At 44.7% G+C, this 20432-nt stretch overlaps 1 protein-coding gene across 4 annotated transcripts in view; it reads left to right on the top strand.

The window, feature by feature from the left end:
* ARIH2 (ariadne RBR E3 ubiquitin protein ligase 2) overlaps positions 1-20432 on the top strand; it is a 58895-nt gene that overhangs the window by 18042 nt on the left and 20421 nt on the right. For all 4 annotated transcript variants that reach the window (XM_054036069.1, XM_054036066.1, XM_054036068.1 and 1 more), the window contains 3 exons: positions 7803-7870; positions 11779-11842; positions 15067-15214. In XM_054036069.1, the coding sequence (XP_053892044.1) occupies positions 7803-7870; positions 11779-11842; positions 15067-15214 (280 nt within the window). The remainder of the gene's footprint in view (positions 1-7802; positions 7871-11778; positions 11843-15066; positions 15215-20432) is intronic.

The raw sequence follows: 20432 nt of genomic DNA, 5'->3' as shown, positions 1-20432 counted from the left end.
TTCATTTGCCCAGGTTTCAGTTCCTGGTAGTGTCTCAGTCCCACTGTTTCTACAGTTCTCCAAGGAATTCTCCTGCAAAATCACAGAAGTTGATATCTGTCTCTAATGAAAAATATCTCCGGTCTTCTTTATGAATGATAAAGAAGCACAAAAGACTTATTTTTTCCTTTTCAGGTTAAACTTTTACTTAGATATGTTTCATTCTAGTTAATACAGTATATGAAAGTCAAGCATCTTTAGAAGTTTTCAGCAAAATATAGTGTGTCCTAACTGGGATCTAATCTTGGGAGTTGCCGTAGTTCCCTGTGGTGGTACGGTTTGGAAGGCTGGAGTTGTCTAAATTGACCTCATCTACTCTACCTTCATTGTTCATCAGCCATGGTGGTTGCAGCGGCTCTTGCTCTTCGTGGGTTGCTTTGACCATGCCAGGGTATTGGTGTAAGTCTGCAAGGGTTTGATCTAGCAGTAATTTATCTTGATCACCAATTACCTTCTCTTGATGAGACAATCCAAAGTTGCAACCACTGGAAAGTCATGTTCTAGGATTAAAAGGAAAACTTGAGAAATATTTTCTTACCTTTGTGGCTTAGAGAAAAACTTTTATTATGGTAGTTAAAACCCAGTGTTGGCTCTACTGGGGGAAAGAGGACTTTCTTCCTGGTTTCTCCCTGGAGAGATTCCCAGCCCCAGCAGTAGTGAGCCCAAACACTTTCTTTTTCTCCTTCCTACTAGGTTTGTTCTCTTCTCTGACCAGGCACTTCCAAACACAACCCTGATTTTGCAGGACGTTTTCAGCCTGACTTAAAGTCACAAGATGTGTTGACTCTGACTCATCCCTAATGTACTCTCTCCTTAAGTGGTCATGTAATGAGCACGGGGTCAAGCTGCACCCTGTTGGGCTCCCAGCCAGCACGTTTCAAAATCTGTGTGTTGGAAAAAATGGATTTTTCTGTGGACCAGTTAGAGCTTAGTCTAAGAATGTCCCTAGGAATTCTCTTTAAAACGCCATCAGGAGGTCTCTGCAAAATCCACAATGAAGACAGAGCTCCAGAAAAGCAAGTCAGACCTGGAAGACATTCAGGATGAGGTCTGCATAGCTACACCACCAAACTAATCACCATTAAGGATTCTAAGTTCTCAAACATGAAACACACTTTAAGCTTTAGGATCAAATTCCTACCTGGGTGGACCACTCTCAAGGCCAGGTGGCAATGGTTGAAAAATTATAGCCACAGAGATGTCTCAGATAGAACCGTAGGACTGGAATGGACCTCGAGAGGTCGTCTAGTCCAGTCCCCGGCACTCAGGGCTGGGCTAAGTATTATCTAGATCATCCCTGACAGGCGTTTGTCCAACCTGCTCTTAAAAATCTCCAATGATGGAGATTCCACAACCTCCCTGGGCAATTTATTCCAGTGCTTAACCACCCTGACAGGTAGGAAGTTTTTCCTAATGTGCAACTTAAACTGCCCTGGCTACAATTTTAGCCCATTGCTTCTTGTCCGATCCTCAGAGGTTAAAGAGAACAATTTTTCTCCCTGCTCCTTGAAACAACCTTTTATATTATCGTGTCCCCTCTGTCTTCTCTTCTCCAAACTAAACAAACCCAATTTTTTCAATCTTCCCTCATAGGTCATGTTTTCTAGACCTTTAATCATTTTTGTTGCTCTTTTCTGGACTTTCTCCAATTTGTTCACATCTTTCCTGAAATGTGGGGCCTAGAACTGGACACAATACTCCAGTTGTGGCCTAATCAGCGTGCAGTAGAGTGGAAGAATTGCTTCTCATTTCCTGCTTACAATATTCCTGCTAATACATCCCAGAATGATGTTCACTTTTTTTTTTTTTTTTGCAACAGTGTTACACTGTTGACTCATATTTAGCTTGTGATCCACTATGACCCTCCGATCCTTTTCCTCAGTACTCCTTCCTAGGCAGTCATTTCCCATTTTGGATGTGTGCAACTGATTGTTCCTTCCTAAATGGAGTACTTTGCATTTGTCCTTATTGACTGTCGTCCTGTTTACTTCAGATCATTTCTCCAGTTTGTCCAGATCATTTTGCATTTTAATCCCATCCTCCTCCAAAGCACTTGCAAGCCCTCCCAGTGTGGTATTGTCCACAAACGTTATATGTGTACTCTCTATGCCATTATCTAAATCATTGATGAAGATATTGAACAAGACCACATATGTGGGGGCCAGGCTGCAACTGCTGGAAAATAAGGTGGCCTGTCTAGGAAAATGAGCTGGGGACACAGCCAATTAACTCTACGCTCTTCAGCCTTCAAGAAGGAATAGAGCACCCAGAGAATTCCTTTATCCAATCCTTCAGATGTTTCAGCATTCTCTTGGGCAAGATAAACTTTCCAGGACACATCAATATGATGAGTTTTTCTTACCCTGAAAAAAGACAAGAACCTGAGGACTGTAAAACATACCACCCAACTTGATTAATCTGGGCATCAGAATAGGTGAAGATTTTTCTAATTGGACTTTATATATTGGAGATCAACAAACCACAACATCTGCAGAACTCTGTATCGTATGCTACTCGAGGGGGGTGAAACAAAGGTCTCAATTCCTGTAGGCAGAAATGAATCATGTTTATTGCATTATCTCTATTCAGTACCTGAGAAACTTAACTTTGCCCAGCAATTTATAGTGTCTTGCTAATTGTTCTGTAACTCTGCCATGGGGACTCCTGCTCATCTAGAGTACTTCCTGCCCGTTGGGGCCGAGGTGCTGTGCCCCCACTCCTTCAGTGTGTGGAGTTTGCACTTCAGCTACCCGTGCTGCAATGTGTTTTGAGGATAAGCATAGCCCTTCAGCGTCTAGGGGCTGTCAGTCTGGCACTGCTTCGGCTGTCAGCAGCTGCAGCCAGGGCTGTATTCTCCCCTTCCCCCCCATGGCTGGAGCTGGGGCTACCCCACCCCGGTGGTGAGACCAGAGCCCTGTGGCTTGGTTGGGGCTGTGCCCTCCGTCCCATTGCTGTGGGGCTTGGGCTGTCAGTGCCCCCACCCCCTGCGGTGGGGCTTGGGCTGTCGTTCTCCCCCCCCCCCCTCGGTTATTTTTGGTAAAAGTCACGGACAGGTCACAGGCTCCAGTGAATTTTTGTTTATTGCCCGCGACCTGTCCATGACTTTTACTAAAAATAACTGTGACAAAATCTTAACCTTAGTTATAAATCATTGAAACTGATGCATTTTATCTGGGGTGGTTTTGTGGAGAAGCTTTGGCCAAGACCTAGGACAATCACTTACTCTTCTAGTTAGCACACACTCTTTAACATCCTTCTCAGTCAAAACGAAGCAGGCAGCATACAGTGCTTGTCCTAACGGCTCATCCTTCTAACCGTGCCCATTCTCCTGAGCTGCCTCCAAGGTGTCAGCCCTTAATATATCTGAATCTCCATATGTGACTCTAATTTACAGCCTCGCATTTTAAAAACAAGTGTTCAGTACCTGTATTGTCATGTGGTTCAGACCCCAGCTTTACCCTACAGCCCCATCACACTTGTATGCTCCTATTAATACTGCACCAAGATAACAATGTAAGATTTGAAACTTTTAACTTGCTTCCTCTTCTGGGGCTACCTGGAAATATTTGTAATTTAGCCCTTCTCTAAAATTACACAGGGTTACCCTGCTCAGGCCAGTAGAAATTATTTCATTCTAGCCTCTGCCCCAGACCGGTTGCAGGGCATCAGCCCATCACTGGAAGTTGTACCGTCTCTAGTCCTGTGGCAGGAAAGCTAAATGTTTCCTTTTCTTTCTTACCATAATCTGTGCCCCCGCGTGCAGCAGGTCACCTCTTCTCCGCCCTGCTCCTTAGGGGGTGTCTGTCTGCTCCTGCACAACTCACATGGCATAGTGTGCTCTATTATGACTAACGATACGCTTTAGTCATGGAGGTGACTGGTTCCATGACTTTACCGGACCTCTGTGACTTCGGTTTCAGTTGTCAGTGCCCACGGCCGGAGCCTGGACTGCGGTTGTGCATCCCTGCCCCCGCCGTAGTGGTGGAGCTCAGGCTGTCAGTTCTCTTGCCCCCAGTGGCAGGACTCGGGCTGCCAGTCCCTGCCCCAGGGGGCTCCAGCTGTCATTCCTCCTCCCCCACACTTATTTTTAGTAAAAGTCACAGACGGGTCATGGGCTCCCGTGAATTTTTGCTTGTTGCCCACAACCTGTCCGTGACTTTTACTAAAAATAACCGTGACAAAATCTTAACCTTAATTTTGACCTGGCCCCTGCCGCCTCCTCTCTCTTGAGTCCCACCCTTTTTAGGCTTAGACAGGGGAAGCAACAGGCAGGTTTTGAGTTTCTCACACTTAGCTGCATCAGTTGGAACAGTGGTTACTTTAGATACAGCTGTATGTGTAGCTCCGTTCCCCACCCATGGCATTGTTTATCCTTTTATTGAGGGGATCTGTTTAAACTGGGACCCTTCTTTAAAGCTTGAGCTGGAAAATTATAGATTCATAGATTATAGGACTGGAAGGGACCTCGAGAGGTCATCGAGTCCAGTCCCCTGCCCGCATGGCAGGACCAAATACTGTCTAGACCATCCCTGATAGACATTTATCTAACCTACTCTTAAATATCTCCAGAGACGGAGATTCCACAACCTCCCTAGGCAATTTGTTCCAGTTTTTAACCACCCTGACAGTTAGGAACTTTTTCCTAATGTCCAACCTAGACCTCCCTTGCTGCAGTTTAAACCCATTGTTTCTGGTTCTATCCTTAGAGGCTAAGGTGAACAAGTTCTCTCCCTCCTCCTTATGACACCCTATTAGATACCTGAAAACTGCTATCATGTCCCCTCTCAGTCTTCTCTTTTCCAAACTAAACAAACCCAGTTCTTTCAGCCTTCCTTCATAGGTCATATTCTCAAGACCTTTAATCATTCTTGTTGCTCTTCTTTGGACCCTTTCCAATTTCTCCACATCTTTTTTAAAATGCGGCGCCCAGAACTGGACACAATACTCCAGCTGAGGCCTAACCAGAGCAGAGTAGAGCGGAAGAATGACTTCTCGTGTCTTGCTCACATCACACCTGTTAATGCATCCCAGAATCATGTTTGCTTTTTTTGCAACAGCATCACACTGTTGACTCATATTTAGCTTGTGGTCCACTATAACCCCTAGATCCCTTTCTGCCGTACTCCTTCCTAGACAGTCTTTTCCCATTCTGTATGTGTGAAATTGATTTTTCCTTCCTAAGTGGAGCACTTTGCATTTGTCTTTGTTAAACTTCATCCTGTTTACCTCAGCCCATTTCTCCAATTTGTCCAGATCATTTTGAATTATGACCCTGTCCTCCAAAGTAGTTGCAATCCCTCCCAGTTTGGTATCATCCGCAAACTTAATAAGCGTACTTTCTATGCCAATATCTAAGTCGTTGATGAAGATATTGAACAGAGCCGGTCCCAAAACAGACCCCTGCGGAACCCCACTCGTTACGCCTTTCCAGCAGGATTGGGAACCATTAATAACAACTCTCTGAGTACGGTTATCCAGCCAGTTATGCACCCACCTTATAGTAGCCCCATCTAATTTGTATTTGCCTAGTTTATCGATAAGAATATCATGCGAGACCGTATCAAATGCCTTACTAAAGTCTAGGTACACCACATCCACCGCTTCACCCTTATCCACAAGGCTCGTTATCCTATCAAAGAAAGCTATCAGATTGGTTTGACATGATTTGTTCTTCACAAATCCATGCTGGCTGTTCCCTATCACCTTACCACCTTCCAAGTGTTTGCAGATGATTTCCTTAATTACTTGCTCCATTATCTTCCCTGGCACAGAAGTTAAACTAACTGGTCTGTAGTTACCTGGGTTGTTTTTATTTCCCTTTTTATAGATGGGCACTATATTTGCCCTTTTCCAGTCTTCTGGAATCTCTCCTGTCTCCCATGACTTTCCAAAGATAATAGCTAGAGGCTCAGATACCTCCTCTATTAGCTCCTTGAGTATTCTAGGATGCATTTCATCAGGCCCGGGTGACTTGCAGGCATCTAACTTTTCTAAGTGATTTTTAACTTGTTCTTTTTTTATTTTATCCGCTAAACCTACCCCCTTCCCATTAGCATTCACTATGTTAGGCATTCCTTCAGACTTCTCGGTGAAGACCGAAACAAAGAAGTCATTAAGCATCTCTGCCATTTCCAAGTTTCCTGTTACTGTTTCTCCCTCTTCACTAAGCAGTGGGCCTACCCTGTCTTTGGTCTTCCTCTTGCTTCTAATGTATTGATAAAAAGTCTTCTTGTTTCCTTTTATTCCCGTAGCTAGTTTGAGCTCATTTTGTGCCTTTGCCTTTCTAATCTTGCCCCTGCATTCCTGTGTTGTTTGCCTATATTCATCCTTTGTAATCTGTCCTAGTTTCCATTTTTTATATGACTCCTTTTTATTTTTTAGATCGTGCAAGATCTCGTGGTTAAGCCAAGGTGGTCTTTTGCCACATTTTCTATCTTTCCTAGCCAGCGGAATAGCTTGCTTTTGGGCCCTTAATAGCGTCCCTTTGAAAAACTGCCAACTCTCCTCAGTTGTTTTTCCCCTCAGTCTTGATTCCCATGGGACCTTACCCATCAGCTCTCTGAGCTTCCCAAAATCTGCCTTCCTGAAATCCATTGTCTCTATTTTGCTGTTCTCCCTTCTACCCTTCCTTAGAATTGCAAACTCTATGATTTCATGATCACTTTCACCCAGGCTGCCTTCTACTTTCACATTCTCAACGAGTTCCTCCCTATTTGTTAAAATCAAGTCTAGAACAGCTTCCCCCCTAGTAGCTTTTTCAACCTTCTGAAATAAAAAGTTGTCTCCAATGCAGTCCAAGAATTTGTTGGATAGTCTGTGCCCGGTTGTGTTATTTTCCCAACATATATCCAGATAGTTGAAGTCCCCCATCACCACCAAATCTTGGGCTTTGGATGATTTTGTTAGTTGCTTGAAAAAAGCCTCATCCACCTCTTCCACCTGGTTAGGTGGCCTGTAGTAGACTCCTAGCATGACATCTCCCTTGTTTTTTGCCCCTTTAAGCCTAACCCAGAGACTCTCAACACTTCCGTCTCCTATGTCCATCTCTACCTCAGTCCAAGTGTGTACATTTTTAATATATAAGGCAACACCTCCTCCCTTTTTCCCCTGTCTATCCTTCCTGAGCAAGCTGTACCCATCCACACCAACATTCCAATCATGTGTATTATCCCACCAAGTTTCAGTGATGCCAACAATGTCATAGTTGTATTTATTTATTAGCACTTCCAGTTCTTCCTGCTTATTCCCCATACTTCTCGCATTTGTATATAGGCATCTAAGATACTGGTTTGATCTTTCCTCCCAGTTTTGTCCTGACTCTCCTTTCTCTCTGCCAATATAGCCCACACTCCCTCTTGTTTCCGACCCATCTCCCCGGTCTCCATGTTCCCCACTTACCTGTGGGCTTTGCTCACCTGTCCCCGTCGAACCTAGTTTAAAGCCCTATTTAAAGCCTAATTAATGGCCTGCAGGTTCTGGGAGAAAATACTGGCAGGCATTGGCATGTTTTACTGTAGATTTCTTTTGGCCCTGACACCTGACAGTGAGCGAAAACATGAACTGTGCGTAATGGTTTGAGAAACAAATTTCATAGGAATAATTTCCAGCCCAGACCACTAGCACGGAAAAGTCTGAACAATGACCTGCATTATGGGGCGATGGGTGTGTGTGTGCGCGCGTGTGTGTGCGCGTGCAAACCCCTAGGTGTACAAGGTGGGGCTCTGGAAATATGCCTCTTGATTCTTTTTTTCCTCTTTTCACAGGTGTCTCATGCAGTTGCTAAGCTTGTATTAGTTAGTTTCCACTGGCAAGTGTCAGAGATTTTGGAAAGGTAAGTGTGACTAACTGTATGTATCCCATGCTAGTCGCTTTTCACTCTCACTGTTTTGCAAATATGAATGTACCAGGCTGTTTCCCACTGATGTCTACACAAGAGAACGGTTGGGCCAGCAGGGAGGCTGCATACTGTACCCCAGGGGGTGAAGAGGAAGGTTGCATTTTGATCAAGTGAATTCCCCTAGCTGACCAGCTAATGCAGGTAGAATAAAGGGAGGGAGATGGTGTTTGTTTGTCCTGGAAGGCTACCATCTGTTTAAGGGATTGTTAAGCAATGCAAATGCATTTTGCTTTAAATTTGATCCTGTATATTGAGAAAGCTTCAGCAGTAGTTGATTATAACAAAGGGAAAATTTCCTTTAGGATCGCCTCTGTTTCTAGTAAGTTTTTCCACTGAGAGAAGAATCTGATTCCTGGCCATAAACAGGTACTGAACTAGTGCCGGTTTACAAGACAGTCATGCTTTCAGATTAAAGCTTTTTGCTCCTTCTGGATACAGTTGGTGATTTTTGTGGAGAGCACTGATAGGATGTCAGGCTATTGGGACGTGGGATACTGGCTCAGTAGCGATTCGAGTAGTACTCAACAATTCTTATAGCAGATCAACAAGCTGCAAAGGCAGAGTGTAGGTTGTGTCCAAACCCATCTGAGAAGCACAGGCCAGCAGCCAGTGCCTCTTTGCATCTCCTCTTGGCTGGTCCAGAAATAGTAAGAGTGAATCTGCCCCACAAGTCCCTGGTAGCAATCGACCCCTTCCAGAGAGGGTGGGAGAAATGCAGTTTCCTGAATGGCCATGGTGCACACTGAGGGAGCAAGCAAGCTTCCCACAGTACGTAGCTGGTCCCCAGGAGGTCTAGAACTAGCTCCAGAAGGTGGGATTTCTGCATGGGAGCCACTGCTCTTCTGGCATGTAAGCGGTCAGATCTGGAACAGGAGTACATTGGGGAGGGGCTTTATTTTTAAAACTGCAACATTACAGATTGTTTCTTAATGCAGCCGGTCCTCAAGCTAATGTCAAACTTCCATTTTCCTTCCTTAGCTGCACTTGATATAAATTCAGTGGAGGCCCCTAATTTCAATCCCTAAAAGTTATGAAGTGAGAAGAAGGAGGTTTACCTATCCCAATGTGAATAGAAATGACTTTGATTGAATTCAGTGATGTTTACATCCATTGTGAAAACCTTCCTCTGCAGTGTTGGAAGCCCCAAACAGCAACAAGTGGCTACTTCTAATGCTGCTTATTTCTTATTTGATGTTCTTGGAGGGCGTGGGTGCTGTGATACAATTGCATAAATATTTATCTAGATAATGTATTGGAATCAAAGTGAGACCAAACTGTCCAAACTGAAGTGTGAAATGTCAACAGCCTTTGTTGAAAGGGGATTTAGATCAGGAAAATCCGGTTGGTCTATCCTGTCTAAGAATATAAGGGAAATCTAGTTCACATTTGGATTAAACATCAGGCTGGACTGATTTAAGTCAAAGTGATTTAAATCAGAAAGCAGGAAACGGTCATTTAAATACCTGATTTTAATCTCATTTTGCATGAGTACTTTTGTTATTTTCCTAAAAGGTTGATTCTCACTAGTTGGTAACCATTAAAACGTGATGATTTGCCACTAAATACAACTTTACACTTGTTTGTGCTTCTTTTTGCTAACCAGGAGGGTACACTGGCAATTTTTAAATCAAGATTGGCTATTTTTCTAAAATATCTGCTCTAGGAATTATGTTTGGGAAGTTCTATGACCTGTGCTATACAGGAGGTCACGTTAGTTAACCACAGTGGTCCCTTTTGGTCTTTGAATCTCTGTGTCTGAGATTTATTTAAGCAATTATACAGCTTCTTCCTTAGTCAGATTCTTAATTTTTGCATTTTTATTATGGCGAATGATGCATTTCTTATTTAAAATAATTTTTGACTTTTGATTTGTGTCAAGCTTTTTGGATGGGAATTCAATTACAAATGCATCAGACCAGCATTTTAAAAAAAAATTAGTTAAATAAAATTACCTAAAATGTGCTGCATACATAAGAAAAAAGTTTATCAAAACAGGTTTTGCATTTACAACTGATTTATTAAACAAAGAAAGTAATATCTGTAATTAGTGAATTGAACTGATTGTTTCTGGCCACTGTTTCCTTCAGGATTTTAGAATTAGTAAACCTCACCTTCTTATACCTAGTTTTTTATTCTGCAATTTGAACAGGAAAACAAGCTTTCCTTCTTTTCAACTTACGATTAGTTTCTTAGCTTTGAATCAACTAGGCACTGAACTGTCCTAGTCGAATAAATTGAAATGAAGAAAATATTCTCTCTACACCAACAGAAGGAACTGCTGCTAAAAGTTAGGTTAGTGCTTAAACTGTGGTTCCAAGGTGCTTAGCCAGTGACTTCCACCAGTTCAGTAGTTTGACTTTCTTTAAAACTTCTGCAGCAAACATGTCTTGCTTAATATTTTTAAAATTTAAATTATTTTCTTTATATTAAGTAAAGGCCTATTTAATTTCAAATTTAATTTTAAATATATATTTTTAAATAATATTAAATAAAACTGTATTTAATGTAAATTTAAAAAAACAGACAGATAAATCCAGTTTTTTATTAAAAACAATTTTTATCCACCCTGTTAAGCATAGTCACTATTTTTTGAACAGTGCTAGTTTAGGGTTGCCAGGTGGGTTGCCAGTGCTAGTTTAGGGTTGCCCAGTTTTCGACCTGAACGCCCGGTCGAAAAAGGGACCCTGGCAGCTCCAGTCAGCACTGCTGACTGGGCCGTTAAAAGTCCGGGCTAAGGCAGTGGCTCCCAGAAGCAGCGGCATGTCCCCCCCCCTCTAGCTCCTCCATGTAGGGGAAGCTAGGGGCTCCACGCGCTGCCCCGTCCCAAGCACCGGTTCTGCAGATCCCATTGGCGGTGCCTGCAGATGGGGCAATGCGCAGAGCCGCCTGCCTGCACCTCCGCTTAGGAGCCGGAGGGGGGACATGCTGCTGCTTCCAGGAGCTGCTTGAGGTAAGCATCGCTGGAGCCTGCACCCCTCACTCCCTCCCACGCGCCAACCCCCTGTCCCAGTCCTGATCCCTCTCTTTCCCTTCAAACCCTTCAGCCCCAGCCCGGAGCACCCTCCTGCACTCCAAACCCCTCATCCCCAGTCCCACCGCAGAGCCCACACCCCCAGCCGGAGCCCTCACCCCCTCCTCCCGCACACCAACCCCTAGCCCAGAACCCCCTTCCTGCACCCTAACCCCCTGATTTCTGGCTCCACCCTGGAACCCGCACCCCCAGCCACAGAACCCGTACCTCTCTCCACTCCCCAGCCCCCTGCCTCAGCCCAGAGCCCCCTTCTATACTCTGAACCCCTCGGCTCCACCCCCCAGTCCCTTCCTGCAACCCAGAGCCCGCACCCCCAGCTGGAGCCCTCATCCCCTCTTGCATCCCAACCCATTGCCTCAGCCCAGAACCCCCTCCCGCCCCTGACCTCCTCATTGCGGGCCCCACCCTGGAGCCCTCACCCTGTCCCGCACCCCAACCCCCGACCAGCCCGGTGAAAATGAGCAAGTGAGGGAGGGTGGGGAGAGAGCGAGCAACAGCGGGAGGGGTGATGGAGTGAGTGGGGGCGGGGCCTCAGAGGAGGGGTGGGGCAAGGGTGTTCGGTTTTGTGCGAGTAGAAAGTTGGCAACCCTATGCTAGTTATGTCCAAAAAAGGAGGGTTTTATTAGCAAGGGCCCATGTTGCTGCATTAAGGCCTCCATGAAGAATGGGCGTAGCCTTTCCTGGATCAAGTATCCTGTGAGACTCCACTCCCGTTCAGCCAGAAGCTGCTCTTCATTAGTCGCAAAACGGTTCTTGTAAAATCAAAATGCAGTTTGGTGCAAGAGTTTAATTCTTAAATTCACCCTTCCAGGCACAAGTCCAATTCTGCCCAGTTGCTAGTGGAAGCACGAGTTCAACCCACCTCATCCAAACATGTAAGTAACTGGCAACTTCATTCTGCCCCACTCCATTCTAGGATCACCTTACTCACTGCATGGCCTGCCTCACACTAACATTTCTTGCAGACGTAGTGTTTTAAACCTTTACCAATACCTCCTGTTGCTGTTTTACAATGAGACATAGCCAAAATGTCTCTGGCACTTAAATGTAAGCCTTCATATGGGGTTGCAGTTAATGTTCAAGAATAACCTCTCCAGATGAGTAAATTAAATCCCTGTAGCTCTTCAAGAGCAGGTTAGATCAAACCTGGAAGTGAGAGTTCTGCAGAATCCACCGGAGCAGACTGCATGGCCCAAGAGGGCTCTTCTGATCTTGCTCTGTTTGTTTCTAAGAGAGGCTTTAAGAGAACTGTGAGTTGATAGAGAAAATAAGGCCTATTTGTTACTGAAATTAGGTGTTGCCCTGAGGTGGCTGCATTGCTCTGCCCAAGGATGTTGAGGCTAATCTACAAAGGATGCTTCTTCCCAACCAGTTTCACAGTGACCTTTGAACCCACAGTTTAGGTTTTGAAGCAGTGGTGGCCAGAGTCCTTGGAAACTTGCTTCTCAGTTAGAAGCTTCCTACTGCATGTTTACAGGATTCATTCGCTGGGAGTGTTGCAATCCAATGTGTTATGTCACAAATAGTTATTCTGGGAATGGATTGTGACTTGTCAGAAACTGGATTACAGAATATTGGATCTAGGGGAGGCTGGTTTTTACAATGGATAGTTTCTGTTGCATCTGAGTCAACTTTTAGCTTTTTTCTTTTTCTTCTTCATCAGTAGTAGCTAAAAGTGGAAGGGTGCATGAACTTAAAATAAACTCTCTAGCATGTTTGGGTTCCAGACTAATTTAATCTTTACTACATATGTTGTGAAAAGGGCCCTGAGCACTTACGAACTGGAACTAGTTTTCTTGTATCTGCTTTCATCTAGGTGCCCTCCTCTGAGGAGGACACCTAGATGCTGTTCTGTGCCTTTGGGAGGAAGGGTGAGGTAGTTAAGGCATTGGATTAGGACTTGGAAAATCTGGGTCCAGTTCCTAGCTCTGCTACGTGCTTTGCTGGGGCAAGTCACTCTGCTTCAGTTCCCTCTCTGTAAAATGAACATACTGCATTGGTTGCCTGGTCTATTACCATGTGAACTCTTCCGGGAGAGACTTCTCTTACCATGTTTATACAATGCCTGTCACAGTGCGGTTCTGATCTTCGCTGGGACCTTTAGGTGCTACTCTCAAGGTAATTTGTTATCGTAGTGCCCCTTTATGAACAACCAGATTTTTCCACATGTGAAGGCAACATTATGGAAGGAGGAATTGTCCCTCTTCATCAGTGGAAAGACCCACTCTGACTGCAAGCTGTCTAAACTGAGGTACTGGTCCCAATAGGTCTCATGCATTTAAGATTGTATTGTAAAGTGTGTTTACACAGTTTGTGGAAACACCTTTAATGCTCTGGAATGCACCACGTCTTGAATGCAGAATATATAGGCCCCAGGTTGTGGAAGTTCTGTACACAACCCTAAATGAAAATGCTCGTTATGCTGCCACCTAGGAATACACACCTACCCCGGAGAACTCCTCCAGCGTAGGTTAGAGGAGAAAGTATTTTCAGTGTTCCTCTGAATCTGCTTATGCTATGTGTACCAGAGAAGTGGGGGGAAGAGCATGTATTCTAGAATGCCATAGGGAAGGGCACCAGCTAGAAGATTCAAGGGGAGAGTCTCAGAATCTGAACCAAACAGCTGATAAAAGTTGCTTTTCTTGGAGTGAAACTATGATGTGTATAAAAATGGGAATGGTGGAAATCCTTTCTACTTGCCAAGAAACAGTGGGTCCTTCTGCAGCAAGTCTACAAGAGAATTATAGGAGAGACAATTAGCTAGAACTGGGGAAACTGCCTGCTGCCCAAATAAATGTTTACTTGATCTAGGCAATAAGCGATCCCTAACACTGTGAGAGAACTGTTCTCAGCAACAATAGGAATCTGTCTCCTAGAACAAAGATGGTCCTACTGTGGGAGACGATGATGCTACCACAGGGTTATACTCCTAGTGTGAACAGGCCCTTGCACTCTCGTTCAGCAGTGGCTGTGTTCTAAGAGTGCATAGTCAGGCCTGGGAGGTGAGTTATCCCATGCAGGTTTCTCTGGAAGGTACCAAAGCTTTAAGGCGTTAGAAAGAGATTTGCATTATGGCTTCAGTCTGAAAGGGACAAATGGGTGTATAAACTTTGCTTCCAGATGTGGAGGCAGAATCTTGCTTGTGGTGGTGCTCTGTTAACCTACTTCCCCTTCAACTTGTAAGGGTGAGATGAAACATAACGAGTAGCTAAGGGCTGCATGTGTTGCTTAGTGGCTCGTTCTGCACGACCACATGGGAGATCCAGATTGTTTCCTAGTGACTTGCTTCCTGGACCAGCAGGGCCTGGGGGTAACATTGACTTTGCAATGAATCCTGCCCATTCCTCCTCCACCAGAAGGATGGTGTCTGCATGCAATATGTGACACAAGTGAAGGTGAAGAGATAGGAGAGGTTCCTTGAACTTCACAGTGGACTGGGATCTGCTTTCCCTCCCCACAAACACTGATGTGCATAAAGGTGCTACATTGGCTTGCATCATTTGTCATCTGAAATTGCTGTCCAGCCAAACAGACACTGATAGGTGAGTTCCCAGAACGATTGCTTCCTGGGATCTAGCCAGACAGTGAATGAACAAGTCCCTTTGAACTGACCTCTGCTAACAAGATAGACGGAAAAACTAACTGAAGAAAGAAATAATGCAATAGTGTATTTCAAAGGGATGGTCAATCTGCATTTGGTAGCAGGACAAGGATGGAGACCAGAAAAACAAATCTCCATGTGGGTAATACACCAGATCCGAGGCACAGGCAGTCCAGTGACTGGGATGAGGAAAGCGAAAGACTTGTCTGTTGTCCTCTGGCACCTAAAAGGCTCCTAAAAAGAATTAATTGGTGAAGCAGCGTGCTCCTTTCCTAGATGGCTCCTTCTCCCAGCCTCTGATGGGCTGAAGCCAAGGGCAGTCTGAATTAGGTGAAGGTGAGTCTGTCCTGGGGTAAAGTTTTAAAGACAACACTGGGCTCCTTCCACAACAGTGCCATGTAGGGGCAGGTAATGGTCATTTTGGGCTTACAGGGCCAGCAGAGCTAAGTGATGCCAGGACCCGTTTCAGCCCAACTCTGATTTGCACCTCTCTTTCAGACAATGGTACATTCCTCCCATCACTGCGCAGTGTGTATGCAGTTTGTCCGAAAGGAGAACTTGCTCTCTCTGGCTTGTCAGCACCAGTTTTGCCGTAGCTGCTGGGAGCAGCATTGTACAGTACTCGTCAAGGATGGTGTCGGAGTTGGTGAGTTCAAGGCAGACACTTTGGTGGGTTTTTATTTGATGCATTGACCCCCTCACCACCTCCCCCACTCCCCAAGGCAGCTGGACCAGTCACTTTTTAATATCTTAATATTGAGAAAATGAAACAGGCAGTTGATCTGTATGGAAAATCAGTGCCTTCAATATTTAAACTGGCTGCTGGTTTGGACTGAATCCATAAATGCCAGGATCTCGGGAATCTTACCCGGGTCCCTAGAGGATGCCGCTGCCTCCCAACAAGGAACTATAAATCACCACTCCCGTGTCCTTACGTACATTTGTACATACTGACAGATTTTGAAGTGCTCTATATACTTCTAATTAAGTACTTCAAAGAGTCTGTACTTAGCACTTATAATAATAATAATAATAATAATGGAGATATCCCATCTCCTAGAACTGGAAGGGACCTTGAAAGGTCATCGAGTCCAGCCCCCTGCCTTCTTGGGTTTAAGTACATTTTAAAGGTACTTCAAGCATACATAACTTTTTCCTAATCTGCAAGTACTTCTTCAAAACAGCGTTGGTTTGTTTTTTTTTTAAATCCTATCTCTCCCGACTGTCCTGGGTTCCGACAGGCCCAGAACCCATTGCCCTGACTTGGGACCTTCAGGCTCTGAGCTCTGACTGCCCAAGCTTTGTTCTGTTAGCCTGGCTGGTGCACCAGCCAAGGAGTGTAGTGGCCCCACCACTTCACTTCTGATAGGTCACTGCAGCCGGCATAAGGGAGACTCGTTGCCTGGCCCGGGCCAGCAGCAGCGAGGAGACACATACCTCTCGATGTCCTGCACAGAGAAAACAGGACCCATAGCTGCATCCCCTGCAGGGTGGTGTAGGAAATGCTCACCAGCCCCTGGGCGTGCTCCAACACAGCAGGGCTGTTGGGAAAATGGGGATATTTTGTCATGGTTATTCCTTGGCTATTTATGTATATGAATACAACTTCATTGTTGCTGGTTTTTCTCTTCCACTCTGTGCTTATATTATTTAAGTAGTTGTCCATAAATTGACCTAACAATTGCAGGGAATACAGGAGTTGGAAGTTCTTGTTCTTTTACTTACCTCTTTAGAAGTACTATTTCCACAGCATACTTGTACTTAATAGTACTTCTGTAATGGCGTATGTAGCACTTAAGTATCAGTACTTATGGCAACTCTGCTATAAATTGGACATAGCTTTTGGTCTGTGTTCTCTTTCTGATCCTGCCAGGCTGTGATCACAGTCACTGTTGTATTAATTTAGGTGGAATATATGGGCCCAAAGAGGTGAAGGCTTTATCATGACCAACATTAAACAGTTTTAAACAAGGTTCAGGGTTTAGAATACAAAGACCTCAGCCTGCTTAGTGCCATGGCGCCAACATCATTAAAAATCTCTTTAGCCCTGTATTAAAAATATGGGGGGGGGGGCAGTTAAAGCATTTGAAATGTAAAATATTAAGTAAGGCTTTCCTCTTAACATCTCTTGTACCCTTCCCCTTTAGTTGGAGAGTCTTTAGAGGGGGGAAAACCCACATGTGAATCTCTCTTGGATGGTAATAGTGATCCTTTTTGGGGAAAAGAGAAAAGTTAGTTAAGCTGGGCTGGAGCAGTTGTTAAAATCCAATCCCGTTTTGTAGAAGACAAAATAAGATGAACACACACAAAAGAGGAAGAGAAAAGAACAGCAAAGGTAGAAAATGCAACTTCTGCCTCTGAGATGGACTCACTTGCAGTCTCCCTGCTGGAAAAACATAGGCATAGCATGTGATCTTATCAGCCACCCCGAGACCTGGCAAACTTGGACCATAGACTCATAGACTCATAGACTCATAGACATTAAGGTCAGAAGGGACCATTATGATCATCTGGTCTGACCCCCTGCATGCTGCAGGCCGCAAGACCCTTCCCTGGACTCTACCGTTGAAGTCCCCAATCCTGTGTTTTAGTGACTTCAATCGGCTGAGACCCTCCTGCTAGTGATCCCTGCCCCATGCTGCGGAGGAAGGCGAAAAACCTCCAGAGGCTCAGCCAATCTACCCTGGAGGAAAATTCCTTCCCGACCCCAAATATGGCGATCAGTAATACCCCGAGCATATAGGCAAGAGTCTCTAGCCTGACCCTTGTTGGCCATTATGCTGTTCATGTACCATTGCTTGGTTTTCCTTGGCTACTATGTTTTATCATTAAACCATTCCCTCCATAAACTCATCCAACTTAATCTTAAAACCAGACAGGTCCGTCGCCCCCACCGTTTCCCTCGGAAGGCCGTTCCAATATTTCACCCCTCTGATGGTCAGAAACCTTCGTCTAATTTCAAGCCTAAACTTCCCCCCGGCCAGTTTGTATCCATTCGTTCTCGTGTCCACATTAGTACTAAACTGGAATAATTCCTCTCCCTCCCTTGTATTAACCCCTCTGATATATTTAAACATAGCAATCATATCCCCCCTCAGCCTTCGCTTTGTCAGACTAAACAACCCAAGCTCCTCTAATCTCTTTTCATACGACAGGTTTTCCATTCCTCTGATCATCTTAGTCGCCCTTCTCTGCACCCGTTCCAGTTTGAGTTCATCTTTTTTAAACATGGGAGACCAGAACTGCACACAGTACTCCAAATGAGGTCTCACCAGCGCCTTATACAACGGAAGCAGGACCTCCCTATGTCTACTAGATATACCTCGCCTAATACATCCCAAGACCGCATTGGCTTTTTTCACCGCCACGTCACATTGCCGACTCATAGTCATCCTGCGGTCCACAAGGACCCCTAGGTCCTTCTCCTCTTCCGTTACTTCTAACCAATGCGTCCCCATCTTGTAACTAAAATTGTTATTATTCGTCCCCAAGTGCATCACCTTACACTTTTTACTATTAAATTTCATCCTATTTCTGATACTCCAATTCACAAGCTCATTCAAGTCTCCCTGCAGAGTATCCCTATCCTCCTCCGAGTTTGCAACTCCTCCCACCTTCGTATCATCCGCAAACTTTATCAGCCCACTCTTGCAATCGGTCCCGAGGTCAGTTATAAATAGATTAAATAAGATGGGTCCCAAAACCGAACCTTGAGGCACTCCACTAGTAACCTCCCTCCAACCCGACAATTCACCCTTTAATACGACCCGCTGCATTCTCCCCATTAACCAATTCCCTATCCACCTCTGGATTTTCATATCGATCCCCATGTTTTTCATTTTAACCAATAGTTCCTCATGGGGTACTGTATCAAACGCTTTACTGAAATCCAGGTATATTAGGTCCACCGCATTTCCCTTATCTAATAAGTCCGTTACTTTCTCAAAGAAGGAGATCAGATTCGTTTGGCACGATCTGCCCTTCGTAAAACCATGCTGTAATTTATCGCATTTGCCATTAACTTCAAGGTCCTCAACTAGTTTCTCTTTCAGAATCTTCTCCAGCACCTTGCACACTACTGATGTTAAACTACAGGCCTATAGTTACCCGGGTCACTTTTTTTCCCTTTCTTGAAAATAGGAACCACATTGGCTATTCTCCAGTCTAACGGGACTACCCCCGAGTTTACAGATTCATTAAATATAGTCGCTAATGGGCCTGCTATTTCCCGCGCCAATTCCTTCAATATTCTCGGATGAAGATCGTCCGGTCCACCCGACTTAGTCCCATTAAGGCGTTCTAGTTTTGTTTCTACCTCGGATGCGGTAATCCCCCATCCCGTATGCCCCTCTGTAACGGTGCTAGTATCCCTAATACCTTCATTGGCCTCATTAAACACCGATGCAAAATATTCATTGAGATATTGCGCCATGCCTAGATTATCTTTAATGTCCTCTCCGGCTATAGTCTTCAGCGGTCCCACTTCTTCTTTCTTTGCTTTCTTCCTATTTATATGGCTGTAAAACCTCTTACTATTACTTTTAATTCCCCTCGCTAAGTCCAACTCTTCCTGGCCTTTGGCCTTTCTCACTCTATCTCTACATTCTCTGACTTCGCTAAGGTAAGTTTCCTTACTGATCCCTCCCCTCTTCCACTCTTTGTACGCTTTCTGTTTTTTCCTAATCGCCCCTTTCAGCCGGTCGCTCATCCAGCTCGGTCTAAGTCTCTTGCTTAGTAATCTTTTTCCCTTTTTGGGGATACAGGCCTCTGACAGCTCTTGCATCTTTAACTTAAAGTAATCCCAGGCTTCTTCTGCCTTTAGGTCCCTTAATACGTTTGCCCAATCCACTTCCCTTACCAGTCCCCTTAATTTGTTAAAATTGGCCTTTTTAAAATTATAAACCCTAGTCTTTGACTTAATTCTGGTACTCTTTCCATTTAGTTTAAAGCGAATTAGCTCATGATCACTGGAGCCCAAGTTGTCCCCCACTACCACTTCCTCAACAAGGTCCTCACTACTTACCAGAATCAAATCTAAAATGGCCTCCCCCCTCGTCGGCTCAGCTACCACTTGATAAAGGAATTGATCCGCAAGCACATCTAGGAACATCTGAGCCCTATTATTGCTACTAGTGTTTGTTCCCCAGTCTATATCCGGGAAGTTAAAGTCCCCCATAATTACACAGTTTCTATTAGTATTTACCTCCCTTAATACATTAAACAATTCCTTATCCATATCCTGGGTCGATCCTGGTGGTCTATAGCACACCCCAAGCACTATCCCCGGAGAGGCTCTAGTAGTCCTTTTACCCAGCTTGAGTATCGCCCAGACGGACTCTGTGTTATCTATTCCATCCACTATTATTTCTTTACAGCTTATTTCACTATTGACATACAATGCCACCCCCCCACCTTTACCTTTATCCCGGTCTTTCCTAAACAGCGCATACCCCTCCATACCTGCGTTCCAGTCGTGACTGCCATTCCAGCGTTGGGCTGTTTAAGAGATTACGTTTAGCTGCCTCTTTCTGGACAGAGACTTACAGCAGTGTGGCTGTATACAGTCTTGGCCAACTAAGCCAGACTCTTGTAAATAGAAGGAAAAATTAGAGGGCTAGACAGGACAAGAAATAAAGTGGGGAAGGAAAAACACACACCGCGGGGTGGGAAAGTAGCGCAGTTTCACATCCAGGTGGTATTAGGGATTGAGCTAGAGCTGGTGGTGAATGTCATTTGGCTCCCCCTAATTTGGTCTGGCCTGGCCAGGACATCTTTCAGTACTAGGATTAAGACGGCTCAGGGTGCAGGTGGCAACCATGATAGTGAAGCTTGTTCCTTCCTTAGAGACTAACAAATTTATTTCA

The sequence above is a fragment of the Malaclemys terrapin genome, chromosome 7 (assembly GCF_027887155.1).
Source record: "Malaclemys terrapin pileata isolate rMalTer1 chromosome 7, rMalTer1.hap1, whole genome shotgun sequence".
Taxonomy (NCBI): Eukaryota; Metazoa; Chordata; order Testudines; family Emydidae; genus Malaclemys; species Malaclemys terrapin.
Note: the sequence above shows the minus strand (reverse complement) of the source record. Positions and strands in the feature narration are given on the sequence as shown.